Source organism: Haliotis rufescens, unplaced genomic scaffold (genome assembly GCF_023055435.1).
Source record: "Haliotis rufescens isolate VD_foot unplaced genomic scaffold, xgHalRufe1.0.p SCAF_4, whole genome shotgun sequence".
NCBI classification, from domain to species: domain Eukaryota; kingdom Metazoa; phylum Mollusca; class Gastropoda; order Lepetellida; family Haliotidae; genus Haliotis; species Haliotis rufescens.
In genome coordinates this window covers 13,333,758-13,351,942 of record NW_025964112.1, presented here as the reverse complement: position 1 = coordinate 13,351,942, position 18,185 = coordinate 13,333,758, and the positions used below count along the sequence as shown (strand labels likewise).

Genomic DNA, 18,185 nt, shown 5'->3' with positions numbered 1-18,185 from the left:
TTGATCACATCAGAGGGTCAACGGCCATTATACCATGATCACATCAGAGGACCATCAACCATTATTTCTTGATCACATCAGAGTGTCAATGGCCATTATACCATGATCACATCAGAGGATCATCAACCATTATTTCTTGATCACATCAAAGGGTCAACGGCCATTATACCATGATCAGATCAGAAGGTCAACAACCATTATACCATGATCACATCAGAAGGTCAACAAACATTATTTAATGATCACATCAGAGGGTAAACGGCCATTATTTCTTGATTACATCAGAGAGTCAACGCCCGTTATACCATGAACACATCAGAGGGTCAACAACCATTATACCATGATCACATCAGAAGGTCAACAACCATTATTTCATGATCACATCAGAGGGTCAACGACCATTATTTCTTGATCACATCAGAGGGTAAACGGCCATTATTTCATGATCACATCAGAGGATCATCAACCATTATTTCTTGATCACATAAGAGTGTCAACGGTTATTATACCATGATCACATCAGAAGGTCAACAACCATTATACCATGATCACATCAGAAGGTCAACAAACATTATTTCTTGATCACATCAGAGGGTCAACGGCCATTATACCATGATCACATCAGAAGGTCAACAACCATTATACCATGATCACATCAGAAGGTCAACAACCATTATACCATGATCACATCAGAGGGTAAACGGCCATTATTTCTTGATCACATCAGAGAGTCAACGCCCGTTATACCATGACCACATCAGAGGGTCAACAACCATTATACCATGATCACATCAGAAGGTCAACAACCATTATTTCATGATCACATCAGAGGGTCAACGACCATTATTTCTTTGATCACATCAGAGGGTAAACAGCCATTATACTATGATCACATCAGAGGGCCAACGACCATATACCATCTGAAGGCAGTACATACGTTTAGCCATTTTCATCATAGCAATCAGGTAAGCACCAACTTGTTAGTCCCTTCCTTAACCTTTTATAAGGGCAAGACGAGTCTGAGTGAATGAGTGTGAGGTTTGGAAGTCATGGCGCTTAGAGCAATGTGTTGTAGCACGGCGGGCAAATTAGTTTGGGAGAAGAGCCAAAAATGATGTAGGTTTTAAACATGTTCCATACTGATGAAACTCAAGAGCAGCAGTAACCAAGAACCATGATCAGCACGAATCTTGGAATCGAACCCACAATCATAACATTCTGACACTTCTTTGGGACGCATCTCTAAACAGCGAAATACGGCGCACGTACACAGGTGTATGACGATTATATCTGAATTTTAGTTCAGTCCAATCTTAATTTGTCTTATTTTCGAGGCTGAGTAAAATGTATGTGTGTTCTTTAAAAGACTGGGGGCACGGGTGGCACTCAAGAAACCTATGATTGTGTGTTCGAATCCCGGTTCGCACCGATTATGTTTCTAGTTTTGTCAGCACCATACCCGCGCTCGTGGGTTTCACGGAAGTGGTATACGTTTGAGACCTGCATCACTTCGGGCTTTCCTTCCACATTAAGCTGACACGCCGTGATATAACTGGAATAATGTTAAAAGCCGCGTTAAAACCAACTCACTCACTCACTCTTTAAAAGGCGGGTTTTACGCTTCAAGGACCGATTAATGCCATCGTAGGTGGGGACTAGTTAAACAGAGACGGATAACGGTCTCCCAATCACGCCATATCAATGTTATATTAACCGGGGCACGGTCACCTGGTTACCAGGTGTATATAAGTCACTTCGCGTACGTCATGGGTCATTCAGATCGTGAGCACCTGTCACGATTTGCGGCGCCCACATGATAAGAACGTCTTTCACGTACTGCACATCGTTCGTGACAACTTGTATTTTAAACAAATACTTGAGAACGAGGTCAGTATATCTGCAGGTCAAGGAATGATATGCAACATGCGACATTACCCAATAGGGTCGGGTGGGTTTGTGGATGGGGTGGGGTTGCAGGGATATGGGGTCGGAGAGATTCAGCGGGTTCTAAATACCTAGAAGCTGAGCGCATATGCTTATAACTACTTACTGCAAGGAACAACAAGAAATGATAATGTCTTTGGTTGTTTTGTTTGTTTGTTTGTTTGTTTTCTGTTTAACGCCGCATTCAGCAATATTTAAGTATATGACGGGGGTCCGTAAGTAATCGAGTCTGGACCAGACAATCCAGTGATTGATATTATGAACAGCGATCCACGCAATTTGGATACGATGACATGCATCAACCAAGTCAGCGAGCCTGACAACCCAATCCCATTAGTCACCCCCTACGATAGGCATAATTGCCTCTTACGGCATGGGCTGCTGAAGACCTATTCAAACCCGGGTCTTCTAGGGTTGTAGTGGTATAAGAGGGTTAGGGTGTTATGTAGCTTTTTAGAAAAAACAAAACAAACATAATCCGTCTCTGAAAATCGATGCAATTTTTTGTGTAATGTATTATAGATGAACAAAAACAGTTTACGTCAGCCTGGTCATTAAGAATACTACAGACGTTTTCACATGTATTTGGTGATATTGAGTATTGTCGACAGCGAGAAGAACAATTAAATTTATTCTCGAAAAACACATAGTTATGCTGAGAAAATACAGCAATTCATGTCCACCCATAACCAATTAATACAAACTTAATGTTTACGTAACATAATGTTTACATTTTTATCAATCGATACTTCGTACCTTTTGACCATATGTATTTTCTTCCAGTGTCTTCAAGGACGGTTTGGGGCGGTCGGGTAGCCTAGTGGTTGGAGCGTTTGCTCGTCACGCCGAAGACCCGGGTTCGATTCCCAACATGGGTACAATGTGGGAAGCCCATTTCTGGTGTCCCCCGCCGTGATGTTGCTGGAATATTGCTAAAAGCGGCGTAAAACCATACTCACTCACTCAGGCAAGGACAGATTAAACATGAGCTTATAAACTGTGGTCTTAAATTATCTTTGGGCATACAATGGTTTCTTTCTAGGGGGGTGGGGGAGATGGGGGGTGTATTACTTTTTCACAACAAATGAATATCAGATTGGTTGTATCAAGAGTAAAGGAACAAATAAAGATATACCTAATATCCTTTTTTCATGAATTGAATTGTTATGTACATGTACTTTACTCTAGCATGCGTGATTTATCATGTTACACTCTTCAAAAAAGGAAACGCACAGGAAGTATGTAGTTCACTGAACCTGACTACACTAAAAACCGGTATTTAAATTGGATACATGTTATTGGAAAATGTTGGTGGCCTGATATTCGACAAACGGTGCCTCAAGACGCATCCATTGTCGATTTGCAATAACTTAAACGGCATTGTTTTCACACTTGTTCAAAAATGTCGAGGAGGAAAACAGTAAAGCAAAATGCACGTGCAAGTTATGGCATTCGTAATTCGTGGTAGTGGCTATAAAAAGGCATGTATAAGCCAATAATTTGTCATTCAATTATCAACATTTTTCAAGTTCGAAAATGCCGAGACTCAGCGCTGCCGATCGGAACATCGCCATAAGACGTATCCAAAGAGGAGAATCGCAGACATCTGTTGCTCGCCACTTCAACGTCCACCAAAACACCATTTGCAGGCTTTGAGACCGATACACACAGTTCAATTCCACTGTCCGAGAACCGGCCGACCAAGAGTTACCAACCCTGCACGGGATCGCTAAATTCGACTGTTCCACCTACGCCATCGAAATGCCACAGCTACGGAGACTGCTGGACGCATCCCTGGTTAGAGGAGGATATCGGACCAGACTGTCTGGAACCATCTTCCCAGAAGACCAATTACCGTCCCTGTTTTGCAACAGATCCATCGACAGCGATGCTTGCGTTGGTGACATACCTTACAACCTTGGAATTTGAGAAACTGGAGACGAATGTGCTTCTTCACCAGCAAGATGGAAGACAACGTGTTTTTTCGTCGTCGACATGAGCGTTTTGCCCCACGTTGTGTACGTGAATTCGACAATTTCGGTGGCGGTAATGTCATGATGTGGAGGGCAATATCCTACACCACGAGATCTGACTTGGCTGTGGTTCAGGGACGTTTGACGGCAATTCGCTACATGAATCAAATTCTTCAACGCCACCTTCTTCCAATCATTGACCGCCAGAGGGAGCTGTTTCAACAGGACAAAAACCCACCGCACGCAGTTCGTGTCACGGTAGACTACCTTCATAATGCCAACATCAACGTCTTGCCAAGGCCGTCGAGACCTCCAGATCTCAACCCAATCGAAAACCTCTGGGATGAACTCGATCGTGTACGTCAACGCCAGATCACGCCGCAGACACTCCTACAACTGGACAACGCGTTACAAGCAGAATGGCGCAGAATTCCGCAGGACAGAATTCGCACACTTATCCAGTCAGTGCCGAGGAGATGCAGAGTCGTGATTGCTGCCCGGGGCGGTCACACGAGATACTGCTTTAAGCGCAACCTTGTGGCCTTATGTGACATGACAATGAACAGTTTTCAATGCCTTTGTACGACAACATGTGACTATCGAGCTTCAAAATTTCATATTTGTATCTGTGATGTTAAATCAAATAAATCGACTGGTACAATAAATTTACTAAAAATCGACCTGTATGTTTCATTTTTTGGAGAGTGTATATTAATGTATTGTGGGCCGATGGCCCGTTACTGAAATAAATCGTCTGTCTGCAAAGGAGCCTATCCCATAGTCAGATTGAAAACAATCCTTTCCCAGAATCTTCACTGCTTGTAGTAATGAGTTGATTTACGTGTCTATTGTTGACCCCGGCCGCGTCATACCAAAAGACGTCAAAAGATGATACTTGTTGTTACCCTGTCTGGCGCTCGACATTTAGGGAACTAGTCGGCTCGGAGTCAGTATACTGTGTCTGAGTGGGGTATTCATGTTAAACTGCGGCATGGTATCTCAGTGGGCTAGCACTATAAATCGGCATCAGTCCGGACTAGTACAAGCAGCCACACAGTGCACAGTGCAATAATCTTGGACGCGACGTTAAAACCCAATTTCACCTCACCTCACCTATTGTTGATTGTGGTGTACACGACTGTCTCACACTCAACCAATGAAGACCTAACACTAGCGACATACTAGTTTAACTAGTCGTCTAAGGCGCCGCGATTCGCTGTGCAGAGTTGCGTCCCTTTGGCACGCCAGAAACCTATGATTGTGGGTTCGAATCCCGGTTCGCCCCGATTATGTTTCTAGGTTTGTCAGCACCATACCCGTGCTCGTGGGTTTCACCGAAGTCGTAAACGTCTGAGACCTGCATCACTTCGGGCTTTCCTCCCACATTAAGCTGACAGGCCGCGATATAACTGTAATACTGTTAAAAGCGGCGTTAAACCCAACTCACTCACTCACACTCACACTCACCTAACACTAGCGACATACTAGTTTAACACCCATATCAAGAGGCAACTTTGTTTTCCAGCCTCTTCAATATACATAGTGAAGTGAGTGAGTATGGCTTTACGCCGCATTTTAGCAATATTCTAGCAATGTCACGGCTGAGGACACCACAAATGGGCTTCACACATTGTACCCATGTCGGGAATCGAACCTGGGTCTACGGCGTGTCGAGCGAACGCTTTAACCACTAGGCTACCCGACCGCCCCACATAGTGAGGGGATGAGGGAGGAATACACTGATATCTCCCCGGGGAGTGGTACAGGAAGGGATACAAGGGTTGTTAAGGAGGTGAAACCTGCAATACACAGGACAGATTAGTCATGAAAAATGACCGCATCATTTGTCTAGTGGATAGCGCGTCTGACAGGAGAGCGGTAGGTCGGTGGATCGATCTTATATCCAATGTTGATATCTGGGTGGTCGGGTGGTCGTAGTTTGGGAAATATCCTATATAATTAAGTCTCAACTTATTGAGATTATAAGCAGTTCGCATGCTAATTTTAATTGTATTAACTTTCAATTTCAACCAGCCATATGCTAGAAAATTCATTTTATATACAAAGTGTTGCTTAAGAGTGGCTTACTCTGAAAAGTACAGTTAATATGTGGTAGACACAATTGGATAATCAACAGAGTACCAATACCCCAATTCAAAGAATTGCCTTGATACCATTTTTTTAATTTTCTAAATTAAACCCTTACAATAAGAATGATGGTATAAAAAAATCTGAAAACTGGAAAACAATATGTCCCTCAGTGTCGGAGAAGAGAGTGGAGCGAAGGCTTGTTTCCTCGCCAAAATGAACTGCTACTGCGACCAAAAGAAAAGTTGACGTCGTTGTACTCAATGATTTGTACAATAATGTGTGAACATGACACTGATAAGCATGTTCAGTAGATGGAAAAGGGATTTTAAGTTTCTGTGTTGACGGACGCACGACGAAGAGCAAGTACCTGAATGGTAGACGATTTGTTGTGCTTTGCCCGATCAGCCATTACTCATGTAACAAATGTTACTTGAATTTTAAACGCTTTAAAACAAAATGCAAGTATATTTGAAAGATTTCTTTCAGTTCCATTTGCCAGTGCGGTGTGAACAATGTCTTGTTTTCCGTCTTCAGTTATGTGTGTGAAATGTGATGTAAGCATAATCTATTTATGTATGTCTCTTTTTCGCGATACATATGTGAATTGCGGTTATTGCTGAAACATATTGCAAGAAGTTTACCTTATATAACACCTGCTGAAATACCCCTTAAGCAATGCCGTGTCCGTTTGGCAAAGAAAGCAATATATATACACATGCACAAAAGTTAAGCGCCAACATATTCATAGTCTCTTGATGTCACGTGTGGGAATCAGAAATACGAAATATGATGATGTATGACTGAATTAGGCTTCCATAGTTCCATGAACCCAAATTTGTCCAGATACCACAAGGAAAGCGTGCTTCACGTGTTGCTGCACTTCCCCTACCCTATAAATAGTGAAATCCAAGTTTCAGCCACGTGGTTGCATTTTGCTCCTGTGTGAGATTCCCCTTCTAATAGAGGTTGAAAATCAGCCATGGTGAAGAGAAAGTTAACGAACGCTGAAAGATTGCAAGTGATAGGCATGAAAAATGCTGGCATGTCATGCAGAGCCATTGCAAGACAAATGGGTCGTCATCACAGTGTTATCACTCGTTCGATTGTCAAACATGGTCAAACCAATGATGTCAATGACAGGCATAGGTCTGGTAGGCCAAGAAAGACCTCTAACAGAAAGGATAGACGTCTTTTCAGGATAGTCAGACGAAATCTATTTGCCACTTCAACAGATTTAAGACTACAGTGGATTACGCATCAGAGACTCTCGACGATGACCGTAAGGCGTCGCCTCAGAGCGGCTGGTTATAACGCCAGAAGACCAGTAAAACGTCCTCAACTGATTGAGAGGCACATGCGGAATCGTCTGATATGGTGTCGTGCCCGTAGTCGATGGAACTTAGCCACCTGGAGAAGGATCCATTGGTCGAATGCTGCTACGAACTGTTGATGGTCGAATACGTGTTTGGAGGCAACGTAACACTCGTTTTGCACCAAGGAACATCCAGAAGACCTTAGCATGTGGCGGGGGGTCTGTCATGATATGGGGTTGTGTTTCCTTTGGCTGCCAACTTCCGCTGGCGGCAATTCGTGGAAACCTGAATGGCCAACAATACCAAGATGCCGTTCCTCATTTTGACAACCATCCTCTTCAGACAAGACCTGTTTACATGGACGACAATGCTAGACACAGATCTCGGAAAGTTTTGGCTTATTTGCGTCAAGAAGCTATTGCCACTCTTCCTTGGCCGGCCTGTAGTCCGGATCTTAATCCGATTGAGCATCCCTGGGACATTTTTGGCCGGAAAATCAGACATCGTGATCCCCCAGTTCAAAATCTCGCTGGACTTGAAGCCGCACTTCATGAAGAATGGATCCGTTTGCCTCAGAGAAGCATTCAACGACTTGTAATGAGTATGAGGCGTGGGGTTGAAGCTGTGGTCAATGTCCGTGGATCATACACACGTTACTGACGTTTCTGTCTTGCAATAGACTCTGCACTCCCTAGGGTGTCTATGTGACACCTGATATGGTCTGCTGATATCATGACAGTTACATGACAAAAAAAGGTTTTTCAATGTTTTCTAATCCTTCAATTTCTGGTCTTCGGTAAAATTCCTTTCTGCTCATATTCTTTTGGAACACAAGATGAACTTGCTTTGGGACAACTTTTGCATCACATGAGTTTTACATATACGGCTTATAACAATCGTACATCTCGTTATAATAGTCATCATTAAGTGCCAAAAGTAACAGCTCACAAATATGGTGGGTGGCGCTTAACTTTTGTGCATGTGTATATGTCTATTGTATGAATTTATTTAAGAAATAATGTCTTTGCAAAATGTAAATTTAGCATTTATATGTTGCACTAACAGCGACTTAACGACACCATAGTCAAAAATGAGAAAGAGAGAGAGAGAGGGTGGGGGGAGAGAGAGAGAGAGAGAGGGGGGGGGGGGGGGCTAATTATTGAATAATTGAATTCTATAACTTCACAATGGCCAGTAATATTGTACTTTGAGAAACCCTCCTTACCTTAGACTCTGTTAACGCAGCTCTCTTGATTCGTGGAGGTGTGAAATGATCACCTGGTTGTAAGAGGTCACGACACAGATAACCAGTTCCAGCTCACATCGTGTTTCGTTGTGTAAACATTGGGACCAAAATAGTTAGTGTACACAAAAAAATGGACTTGGGATGAGTCACCCAAATTAAATAAATTTGTGCAAAAGACGACATTAGATAAAAGCGACAAAACCCTTTTCATATTAATAAGAAATATCTGCTGATATCAGTCCATACTACGATTCCGACTTTTTTCATGAGCATGTGTTTATAAATCACTATCAAATAATGAGGAATCTTTTTTGCCCCACCGGTGGCACCGTCACAAACACATGCAAAGGCAAGTCAATTGTTCACCTGAAAAAAACAAGGGAACATATGGTACAAGTCAAAATAGGAAATTGCAGCAGACATCATTTTTGTCACAGATGAGTAAAAATTGAAAACGTCTTTCACATGTTTACCATAACACTTCTTGGAAGCTTTACTAAGGCCTTGAATGTTGTAACGCTGATCAGAAGACCTTTTGAGTAAGAGTCGTATGACGGTTTTGATATCTTCGAAGAACGAGCATGCTGGATTGTACCAGAGGCCATATTATATGGTCTCTGTACGCAAAAGATGTGAAATCTAAACACCAGAGGTTGGAGGCGCTGGATTTTACGTATATTTATTATATATAACTAGTTGTCAGTTTCAGTCAGCTATAGTGAGTGAGTATAGTTTTACGCCGCTTTTAGCAATATTCATGCAATATCACGCCGGGGGACACTAGAAATGGGCTTCACACATTGTACCCATGTCGGAAATCGAACCCGGGTCTTCGGCGTGACGAGCGAACGCTTTAACCACTAGCCTACCCGACCGCCCCTCAGCCAGCTATAACAAAGTGTATCTGACCTGTCTTACCTACTAACTGCCCCATGGCCAGAAGCTTCATTTGCTGATTGGCCAAGCTAACACCTATTGTTAAACTGCATGCTTTGATTACACTGCATACTCTCTCAGCACATGAACTGACAGAACTGCTCAGACCAGCAAAGGATAAAGAGATAATATTAAATCAGGTGAGTTAAATGGTTATAATCTCTATTCTGTGTTGTATTGAAATAATACAGTATGTTTAAAGTGTTATATGAAGTAAACTAAATGCATGTAATCTAACATAAATGTTGATTATGTCTAAATATTTAAATCTGCATAAGATAAGCTAAACACCCATACCTTATCACTAAAATGTATTCTATCACTACAATGAAATATGTGTGAAAGTGTTTTACTTCAAGAGTGTTTTAAAAAGCTTTGTAATGTACAGATTCAGATGTGACACATGCAAATCATTGTAAATAAAATGTGTGTACTACTTTGTTCAATATATTAAATGTTAAATTATTATAGTGTTTTAGTCTATGTATTGTTTATTCAGATCATCTATGGTGTTGCCATAAGTGTGGCAGTTGGGATCCACACCCTTGTATCACCCACAGGGTATGCACTGTATTATTTATATTTGTCTAAGACTTAAGATGTAATCCAAATGTGATGAAAACATAATATCATTAATTTCCGTTTTAAAGTATTGTATATGTTTATACAGAATGTGTAAGCGTTATGTATTTACATTGTGTATATATTATAGTCAAATGAAAGTCAAGGAGTTATCTCCCTTGAATGTCGGTTTTGTGGATCATGTATATTACTGTATATGTTCTTGTATAATCGTTTAAGGTTCAGTCTATCTTGTGTTTAATGGATGACTGATATATGTAAATACTTACTTGTAATAAGCCTGTGCTATGTATCTGGCATTAATGATAATGTTTTACTTATTTTTTATTGTGTAATTATGTGTTTCAGGGTGTATGATATCTAGATCCTTCATCACACTCATCGCATCGCAATAAAGACCTCAACCCCGCTCTAAAACGACATGCACTAAACGGCTACACCAAGACCAAGTGTCATGCACTGGAATATAAGCAGTTTGATCATGTCGCCAGCTAAGTCCATATCCCACTGAGTATACAATGTGTGGAGCCCTTTCTTGGATTCAACATCGTATCTTCCAAATGAGCAACAGTGCAATTACGCAGAATATTTACATTCTTTTCCAAATTAAAAGTTTCCGATTCCATTTATAGCTCACCGGGACTAGGGAGACTTTAAACGGTGTAAACATATAGACTGTATAGTGTCCCGTCAGGACAAAGGGCCGGGGCCCTGTTCCGCGAAGCAATGTTAACGCTAAGACGTGCGTAAGTCTTTCAGCTCGGCGCGATATGGCTGAAATAGTGCCGATGTGACGTTAAACGTCAGCTCACTCACTCACGCAAGTCTGTCAAGGGGATGCACCGTTGGCCCAGCTTGTCTGAGAATCAGGTTTTCGTTGTGCTGATTTGCGTCCTTCAGTCGTGCCAGAAACATGGGATCGTGGGTTCGAATGCTGGATTCGCCCTAGGTTATGTTTCCAGGTTTGTCAGCAGCATCTCCGTGCTCGTTGGCTTCACCGTAGTGTGAGCGTTTAATACCTACATCACTTCTGCCGTTTTTCCAACATTAAGTGAGTGGGTGAGTGAGTTGGGTTTAACGCCGCTTTTAACAGTATTCCAGTTATATCGCGGCGTGTCAGCTTAATGTGGGAGGAAAGCCCGAAGTGATGCAGGTCGCAGACGTTTACCAGTTCGGTGAAACCCACGAGCACGGGTATGGTTCTGACAAACCTAGAAACATAATCGGGGCTTATAGCATTTACTGTCGGTCGAATTTTGTCTGATAACTTTTGACTTCTCCGAGCCAGCTGAACTCTACATGTAAACGTACAATTTGACTCAGTTTTAATGACACTAATAACTATAGCAAAAGATGATTCAGATTTCGTAAGTAAAATCATCTAAAGGACCTGAACTACTAGTTTTAGGAAGATGTGTATATCTATATAAAATGTGTAGGGTCATATAATGCATCATCCTCGATTATCCAGTGTATTGTATCCAGTGTTGTCTTCCTCAGATGCTGTGTACAACAAAGCTAGGCGTGCCTGATGGTGACGTGGCAGAACACTGGAGCATACCGCTGGACGTTGGAACCGGATGTTGTGCTCCCTCAACCGGTTGCGTGCGGTTCTGCAACTAATTGGTCTTAACCCAGAATTGTCCGAGGATGCGTCGATTCTGTAGATACACCAACCGAATATGGTTGTTTTGTTGACGTGACGTCTGATGTTGACGACCGGCTCGTGACAAGTCATGAGTGTAGCCCTGCTATAGATAACCTTTCCAAAAGATAATATTGTGTTTCGATGAACATCAAAATGTCTTGCGCCATTCCTATTTTCAGCATCCCCATGGTGTGCGTAGAGGATGATCTTCAGCAGGCCTCGGGAGTGGCATTAGGTAAGAGTTTTGTTTTGGTTTTTTTATTTTTTTATGAGCACCTGATAGCTAAACAATCACTATGTGCTGTGCACATTAAAAACTGAAAGCATTGTATAGATTTCTGTACATTTTTTAATTTTTTTATTGAACTTGATATGTAGCATAGTTACTTTTTTCCGTTAGTACATATTAATGACCTGGCCTTCTTTATTCTTTCATACTGATAAATCCATATCGACTCTCATAAATAGCTCCGGGAACTGCTACACACCAGGCACATTCAAAGTGATCTAAATGTGTGTGTTGACATCTTAAATGTAAGGAAGGTGTGGTTGAGAGATGTGGTATGTTTGACATGAGAGAATCTCAATTCTTTAAACTTCTTTGACTCATAAACAATCAATTCCAGAGATACATTAGATATGTCAGGAACATTAACAAGGTTACTTCCCTTTGACAAAGTATAAAGTAGTGTTTGAAGTTGACATGTAGAACTTGAAGGGAGCTTGTACAAGGGACATAACTCCGTTTGATATTACCATGTTAACTGGTTCTACTTGTTGGCACGCGCTGAAAGTTTGGCGCTTTTAGCCAGACGAGAGCCCAGTCTAATTACCAAGCTGAATTACTTCCCTTTGACCATAAACTTTTCCAAATGGAATTAAAAAATCCATTGGATTGTCTCCCTTTGACCATGACCAAAAGAAATTGTAACGTCGCTGATTGTTTTGAAATTTTATTTTTACCACGTGTTTGAAAATTAAATTATAGGTATTTAAACTTGAATATTGCGCAGTGTATTAAGCAGGAAACATTTTTATTTCTCAAGGTCTAATTCCTTTCTCCTCCTTAGTCTACTTATTTTTTAGCAAATGTATAAAATGTGCATAATTACGAATATATCCTTCGATTTCCAATGAGCAGAAACCTTCAAATGAACATAATTCATGTCACACAATGAGGTTAAAACATTGGTAAACTTGGAGCACAGGTTGCCCAGTCTGAGTTGCGGCAATATGCTGTGCACATTGCGTCCCTTGGGCACTCCAGAAACCTATGATTTCGGGTTCGAATCCCAGTTCGCCCCAATTATGTTTCTTGGTTTGTCAGCACCATACCCATGCTTGTGGGTTTCACCAAAAGTGGTAAACATCAAAGACCTGCAATACTTCAGGCTTTCCTCACACTAAGCTGACATGGTGATGCTGTGATATAACAGGTATACTGTTTAAGGCGGCGTTACATCCAATCACCCACTCACTCCATTGGTAAACTCGCTTTAGTTTGTGGAACAATTAACAGTTGAAGCCTTGGATTGTTTATGTTTTATTGAGCAATCAAATGTTTCTTCTCTCTGGGAATATAATATGGTTTTCACAATTTGTACATTTATTTGCAACATCTGTACTGAAAGACGTTATTCTTATATCCCTCCCCGAACGTTACACCTGTACAATCTAGATTGTCAATCATGTAAAACCAACAAAGTTCTATCCCTAATTTCGAAACAGGATTTTATCAAATAATAGACATAAACTGGATAGTCAATAATTCAGGAAAACTCTTCTAAAAGATTTAAGAGCAACATCAAACAAATTTCATTTTATCCATGTAATGGGTTTTGATCAAATGGATGTATGGGTGGGCAGCTGTGCACATTCCGATTCCAACACACTCTGTTGTGATGCAGAAGGAAAAGAGATCATGATCCAATATATACATACATAGGAAACCCCAAGCACACCTGAACAAGAATCAGCTACAGTTAATTACTGAATAAACACGTGAATTTCAGGTATCAAGTTTAAACTCACCACTGCACTTACGTTTACTCAGATTACTGCAAAAACCTTGAATAAAACATGTATTATAAGCTAGATGAAGCAATGTCATTAGTACTGACTAAGTAGAGTTAGTTCACACAATGACTCAGCAAGTTTGAATCAGGTTTAAATGTCCTCTATCAGAGTTCATCATGGACAGATTTCTGCCACCAAGCATCTATTTCTGCTACTACTTCCCAGTCAACTAGTGTCCACCAGTCTGACACGTGGTCAGTGCGTCTGTTCTGATGTTTCAAGTAATAAGCATGCTCCCACACATCCAGAACCAGGATTGGGAGGAGTCCCTGGGATAATGGAGAGTCCTGATTGGCTGTAGTAGACACCAGTAAACTTCCATCTCTTGGCTGACGTGACAACCACACATAACCTGAGAAAAAAATGGGAATAATGCAACTTAAATGGTTAGTCAATTGCCATGCACTTGCAATATGTACCGGGTATATAACTTCTGTCTGCTAATTGTATTTTGTTGAGGACATGTTTGCATTGAGCATTTACAGCAGAATAAACCAAACAGTGCTTTTCATATTTCATTTTTTTCCACTGACATAATTTGTTTAAATAATTAACATGATTAAAAAACAAAGTACAAAAAAAATAATTTTGATTACAATAATTTTCTTGTTCTGCTTATCATGCTTATCAGGGCTCGATTTAACTATGTAACACATGCACCAGTGCAGCATATTATTGAAAATGCAACCTAATATTTATGTCTACCTGCACCAATTGCATGTAAAAAATATTAACACTTTTATCTGACTACACTTACTTTTCCACACAACAAAAATCTTTGAACACACTCAATACCTCCACGCTTTATGTACCATACTACAGCACTAGTCCCTGTGTTTTGTGTAAATTGTCATCCTTTCTTGGACTTCATGTCATGAAACTGTGGGACTTTGTGCATGTTCCATATTACAGCAATAGATGCCTTATTTATGTAAAATCATAAAACAGTCGTCAGAGATCTGAGATTTAAAGACTAGTTTATGCATCTATGTTTCAATTTTGATATATTTATGGGAGCAGGGTGCAACTTGGTTTTCATGTCAACAAGCTCCTGGTGCAAGTTATCGAGCCCTGGCTTATAAACAGTTGACAGGTAACAGAGGAACAGTTGACAGGTAACAGAAGAACAGTTGACAGGTAACAGAAGAACAGTTAACAGGTAACAGAAGAACAGTTGACAGGTAACAGGAACAGTTGACAGGTAACAGAAGAACAGTTGACAGGTAACAGAAGAACAGTTGACAGGTGACAGAGGAACAGTTGACAGGTAACAGAAGAACAGTTGACAGGTAACAGGAACAGGTGACAGGTAACAGAAGAACAGTTGACAGGTAACAGGAACAGTTGACAGGTAACAGAAGAACAGTTGACAGGTAACAGAAGAACAGTTGATAGGTGACAGAAGAACAGTTGACAGGTAACAGACGAACAGTTGACAGGTGACAGAGGAACAGTTGACAGGTAACAGAAGAACAGTTGACAGGTAACAGGAACAGGTGACAGGTAACAGAAGAACAGTTGACAGGTAACAGGAACAGTTGACAGGTAACAGAAGAACAGTTGACAGGTAACAGAAGAACAGTTGATAGGTGACAGAAGAACAGTTGACAGGTAACAGACGAACAGTTGACAGGGAACAGAGGAACAGTTGACAGGGAACAGAAGAACAGTTGACAGGTAACAGGAACAGTTGACAGGTAACAGAAGAACAGTTGACAGGTAACAGAGGAACAGGTGACAGGTAACAGAAGAACAGTTGACAGGTAACAGGAACAGTTGACAGGTGACAGAAGAACAGTTGACAGGTAACAGAGGAACAGTTGACAGGTAACAGAAGAACAGTTGACATGTAACAGAAGAACAGTTGACATGTAACAGAAGAACAGTTGACAGGTAACAGAGGAACAGGTGACAGGTAACAGAAGAACAGTTGACAGGTAACAGGAACAGTTGACAGGTAACAGAAGAACAGTTGACAGAAGAACAGTTGACAGGTAACAGAGGAACAGTTGACAGGGAACAGAGGAACAGTTGACAGGGAACAGAGGAACAGTTGACAGGTAACAGAGGAATAGTTGACAGGTAACAGAGGAACAGTTGGCAGGTAACAGAGGAACAGTTGACAGGTTACAGAACAGTTGACAGGTAGTATAAGAGGATCACCTGAGCCAAACAGTTTTGCTGCTTCTCTTGTGAAGTGTTGTTTGAAAGCAGTGTAGTTGCCGAAATCAGCTTGTATATCGTTGTGAAGATCCGACTCTGGTAGGCGTTCCTTGCCATCAGGGTTTGGCGCCATTACAGACCAATACAGGTTATGGTTCACAAACCTGAAATATAAAATGTATTTAATGTATGTATCTCTTTAGTACTGTAACAGCGTTAGAAATTGGCACTAGTCCTGTAGTCCCTGCCAAACTTCTCAATAGTTAAGGTATCCTTAGGACGAGTAGAAATTTGCCATTTTAAGGGTTTTGTTATGTGTTATCATGATAAGGACTAGTGGACTAAACTGTGTAAGATCACAAAAAAACAAAAAACTTTTCCTCTGAATGAACATTTATTACTCTTACAACTGAACAAATCTGATGAACTACATTGAAAAATAGAAATAATTCCACATAACATAATTTTGATGAAGTAAGCAAATGATCTGAAAGCTGATAAACTCAAATACCCTCCTCCATTGTTTCTGATGGCATTTCTGTACATGTCAGGAACCTCGCTGATTTTAGTCAGAATATCTAGGATTGACTTAGAACTAAGTCCAGTTTGGTCTGTCTGCAAAAAGAGTATTTTTTCAAACATAACATCTGCTCAAATATCGGTGAATATAGAGGGTAAGGGTACCACAGCATGTAAACTGCGAAATTGGCACCAAGTTTGCCTGGAGAAAATGGCACCAGATTTCATGTAAAAAACAGCATCATATATATCATTAAGCATGTTATAGAGAATAGTTTACCATTTGCCAATACTTTAACATAAACAGACAACATTCTGTAATGTTAAACAAAATATAAAACCTTCATCTGCATCATACACTTATTCAACATATAGTTGGTTGGTGGGTTTGTTGTTTAACGCCGCACTCAGCAATATTCCAGCTATATGACAGCGGTCTGTAAATAATCGAATCTGGACAAGACAACCCAGTGATTGATATCATGAGCATCGATCCACGCAAGTGGGATCGATGACATGTATCAACCAAGTCAGTGAGCCTGACCACCCGATCCCGTTATTCAACATATAGCCTAGCCGATAGACACGATGGGGTCCTACGGGCAAGACATGACCCTAAGTGATGTAGGGTCATAGTTTGACTGTAGACCAATTGTAGCATATATAAATATAGACCCGGCTACATATAGACCATGGACACTTAATACTCTATATTTAGGGTCCATGATATAGAGAATCTCACCCGAGTGTCTTTTGATATCAAATATATCAACACGAGTTGATAAAAGTGGGAAAACTCTGAGGCTTGCCGAGGATTTTTTCCCACTTTTATCAACGAGTGTTGATATATTTGATATCAAAAGACACGAGGGTGAGATTTTATTTATCATCCAACATCATTCTTCCAACTTTTTCAGTTTGTAGAAAGTAATAAGCAGAGTCTTAAGTGTAAAAAGTACTGCTTACAGCTTCAGTAGCAGAGCCATTGTTGATGTCATTTGATTGTGAGATCAAGCGATATCTATACTGTAGATATCGCTGCAATGAAATTGCATCACAATGCTTTGCAGACCATTGTGACGTAATTGGTTACCATGACATGCAGTACTTTTTACGCTTAAGACTCTGCTTATTACTTTCTACAAACTGAAAAAGTTGGAAGAATGATGTTGGATGATAAATAAAATCTCACCCTCGTGTCTTTTGATATCAAATATATCAACACTCGTTGATAATAGTGGAAAACAATCCTCGGCAAGCCTCGGAGTTTTCCCACTTTTATCAACTCGTGTTGATATATTTGATATCAAAAGACACTTGGGTGAGATTCTCTATGTAAGCTGTACTTTTGTTAAACACTGCACACATACATCTGGGTCAACCCGCCACTGCCTGAGAGCAGCATTCATTTTCTTCGTGTACGCTGCGTGATGCCCAGAGTGGTGTACGCGCACCGTTGCCTCGTCAATTAGTGGTTCTAAACTGTTGTAAGGGTATGGGAGGTCCGGTAGTTTGTAATCATCGGAATACAGGTCCATGCCATTGTACGGCATCGAAACTACAGCTGAAAAACAAAACACAAACCAAAACAAAACATTTTGAATCATAGGCGACGCCATTTTGACAGAAATCCATGTCACGTGACTTCCATATGACTTTCTTTCCACAACAAAAGTTTCACGTTCGAAAAATTA

General features: G+C 40.8%; 2 protein-coding genes and 1 long non-coding RNA gene across 3 annotated transcripts in view; 1 reads left to right on the top strand and 2 right to left on the bottom strand.

Moving 5' to 3' along the window:
• The window catches only part of LOC124111378 (zinc transporter ZIP6-like), a 48,580-nt gene extending 39,976 nt beyond the window's left edge, over positions 1–8,604 (bottom strand). Inside the window, exon 1 of the mRNA XM_046471069.2 lies at positions 8,547–8,604. The gene's annotated coding sequence lies outside the window, so the exon portion shown is untranslated. The remainder of the gene's footprint in view (positions 1–8,546) is intronic.
• An 854-nt stretch (positions 8,605–9,458) lies between these two features.
• Positions 9,459–11,024, top strand: LOC125372424. The gene is made up of 3 exons (XR_007218130.1): positions 9,459–9,643; positions 10,003–10,064; positions 10,434–11,024. It is a non-coding gene; the product is annotated as an uncharacterized LOC125372424 (long non-coding RNA).
• Positions 11,025–13,260: 2,236 nt separating this feature from the next.
• LOC124111377 (superoxide dismutase [Mn]-like) lies at positions 13,261–18,149 on the bottom strand. Its single transcript, XM_046471068.2, has 4 exons — positions 17,862–18,149; positions 16,484–16,587; positions 15,973–16,136; positions 13,261–14,161 (listed from the first exon to the last, which is right to left on the bottom strand). The coding sequence occupies exons 1-4, from the start codon at positions 18,108–18,110 to the stop codon at positions 13,914–13,916; spliced, it is 765 nt and encodes a 254-aa protein (XP_046327024.2). The 5' UTR covers positions 18,111–18,149; the 3' UTR covers positions 13,261–13,913.
• Positions 18,150–18,185: the final 36 nt, after the last annotated feature.

Coding starts and splice junctions, on each gene's coding strand:
- LOC124111377 (XM_046471068.2), bottom strand. CDS start 18,110: ATGGCGTCGCCTATGATTCAAAATGTTTTGTTTTGGTTTGTGTTTTGT. Junction 16,588..17,861: donor AGTGGCGGGTTGACCCAGAT/GTATGTGTGCAG, acceptor CTCTTTTTGCAG/ACAGACCAAACTGGACTTAG. Junction 16,137..16,483: donor ATCAGAAACAATGGAGGAGG/GTATTTGAGTTT, acceptor TTTATATTTCAG/GTTTGTGAACCATAACCTGT.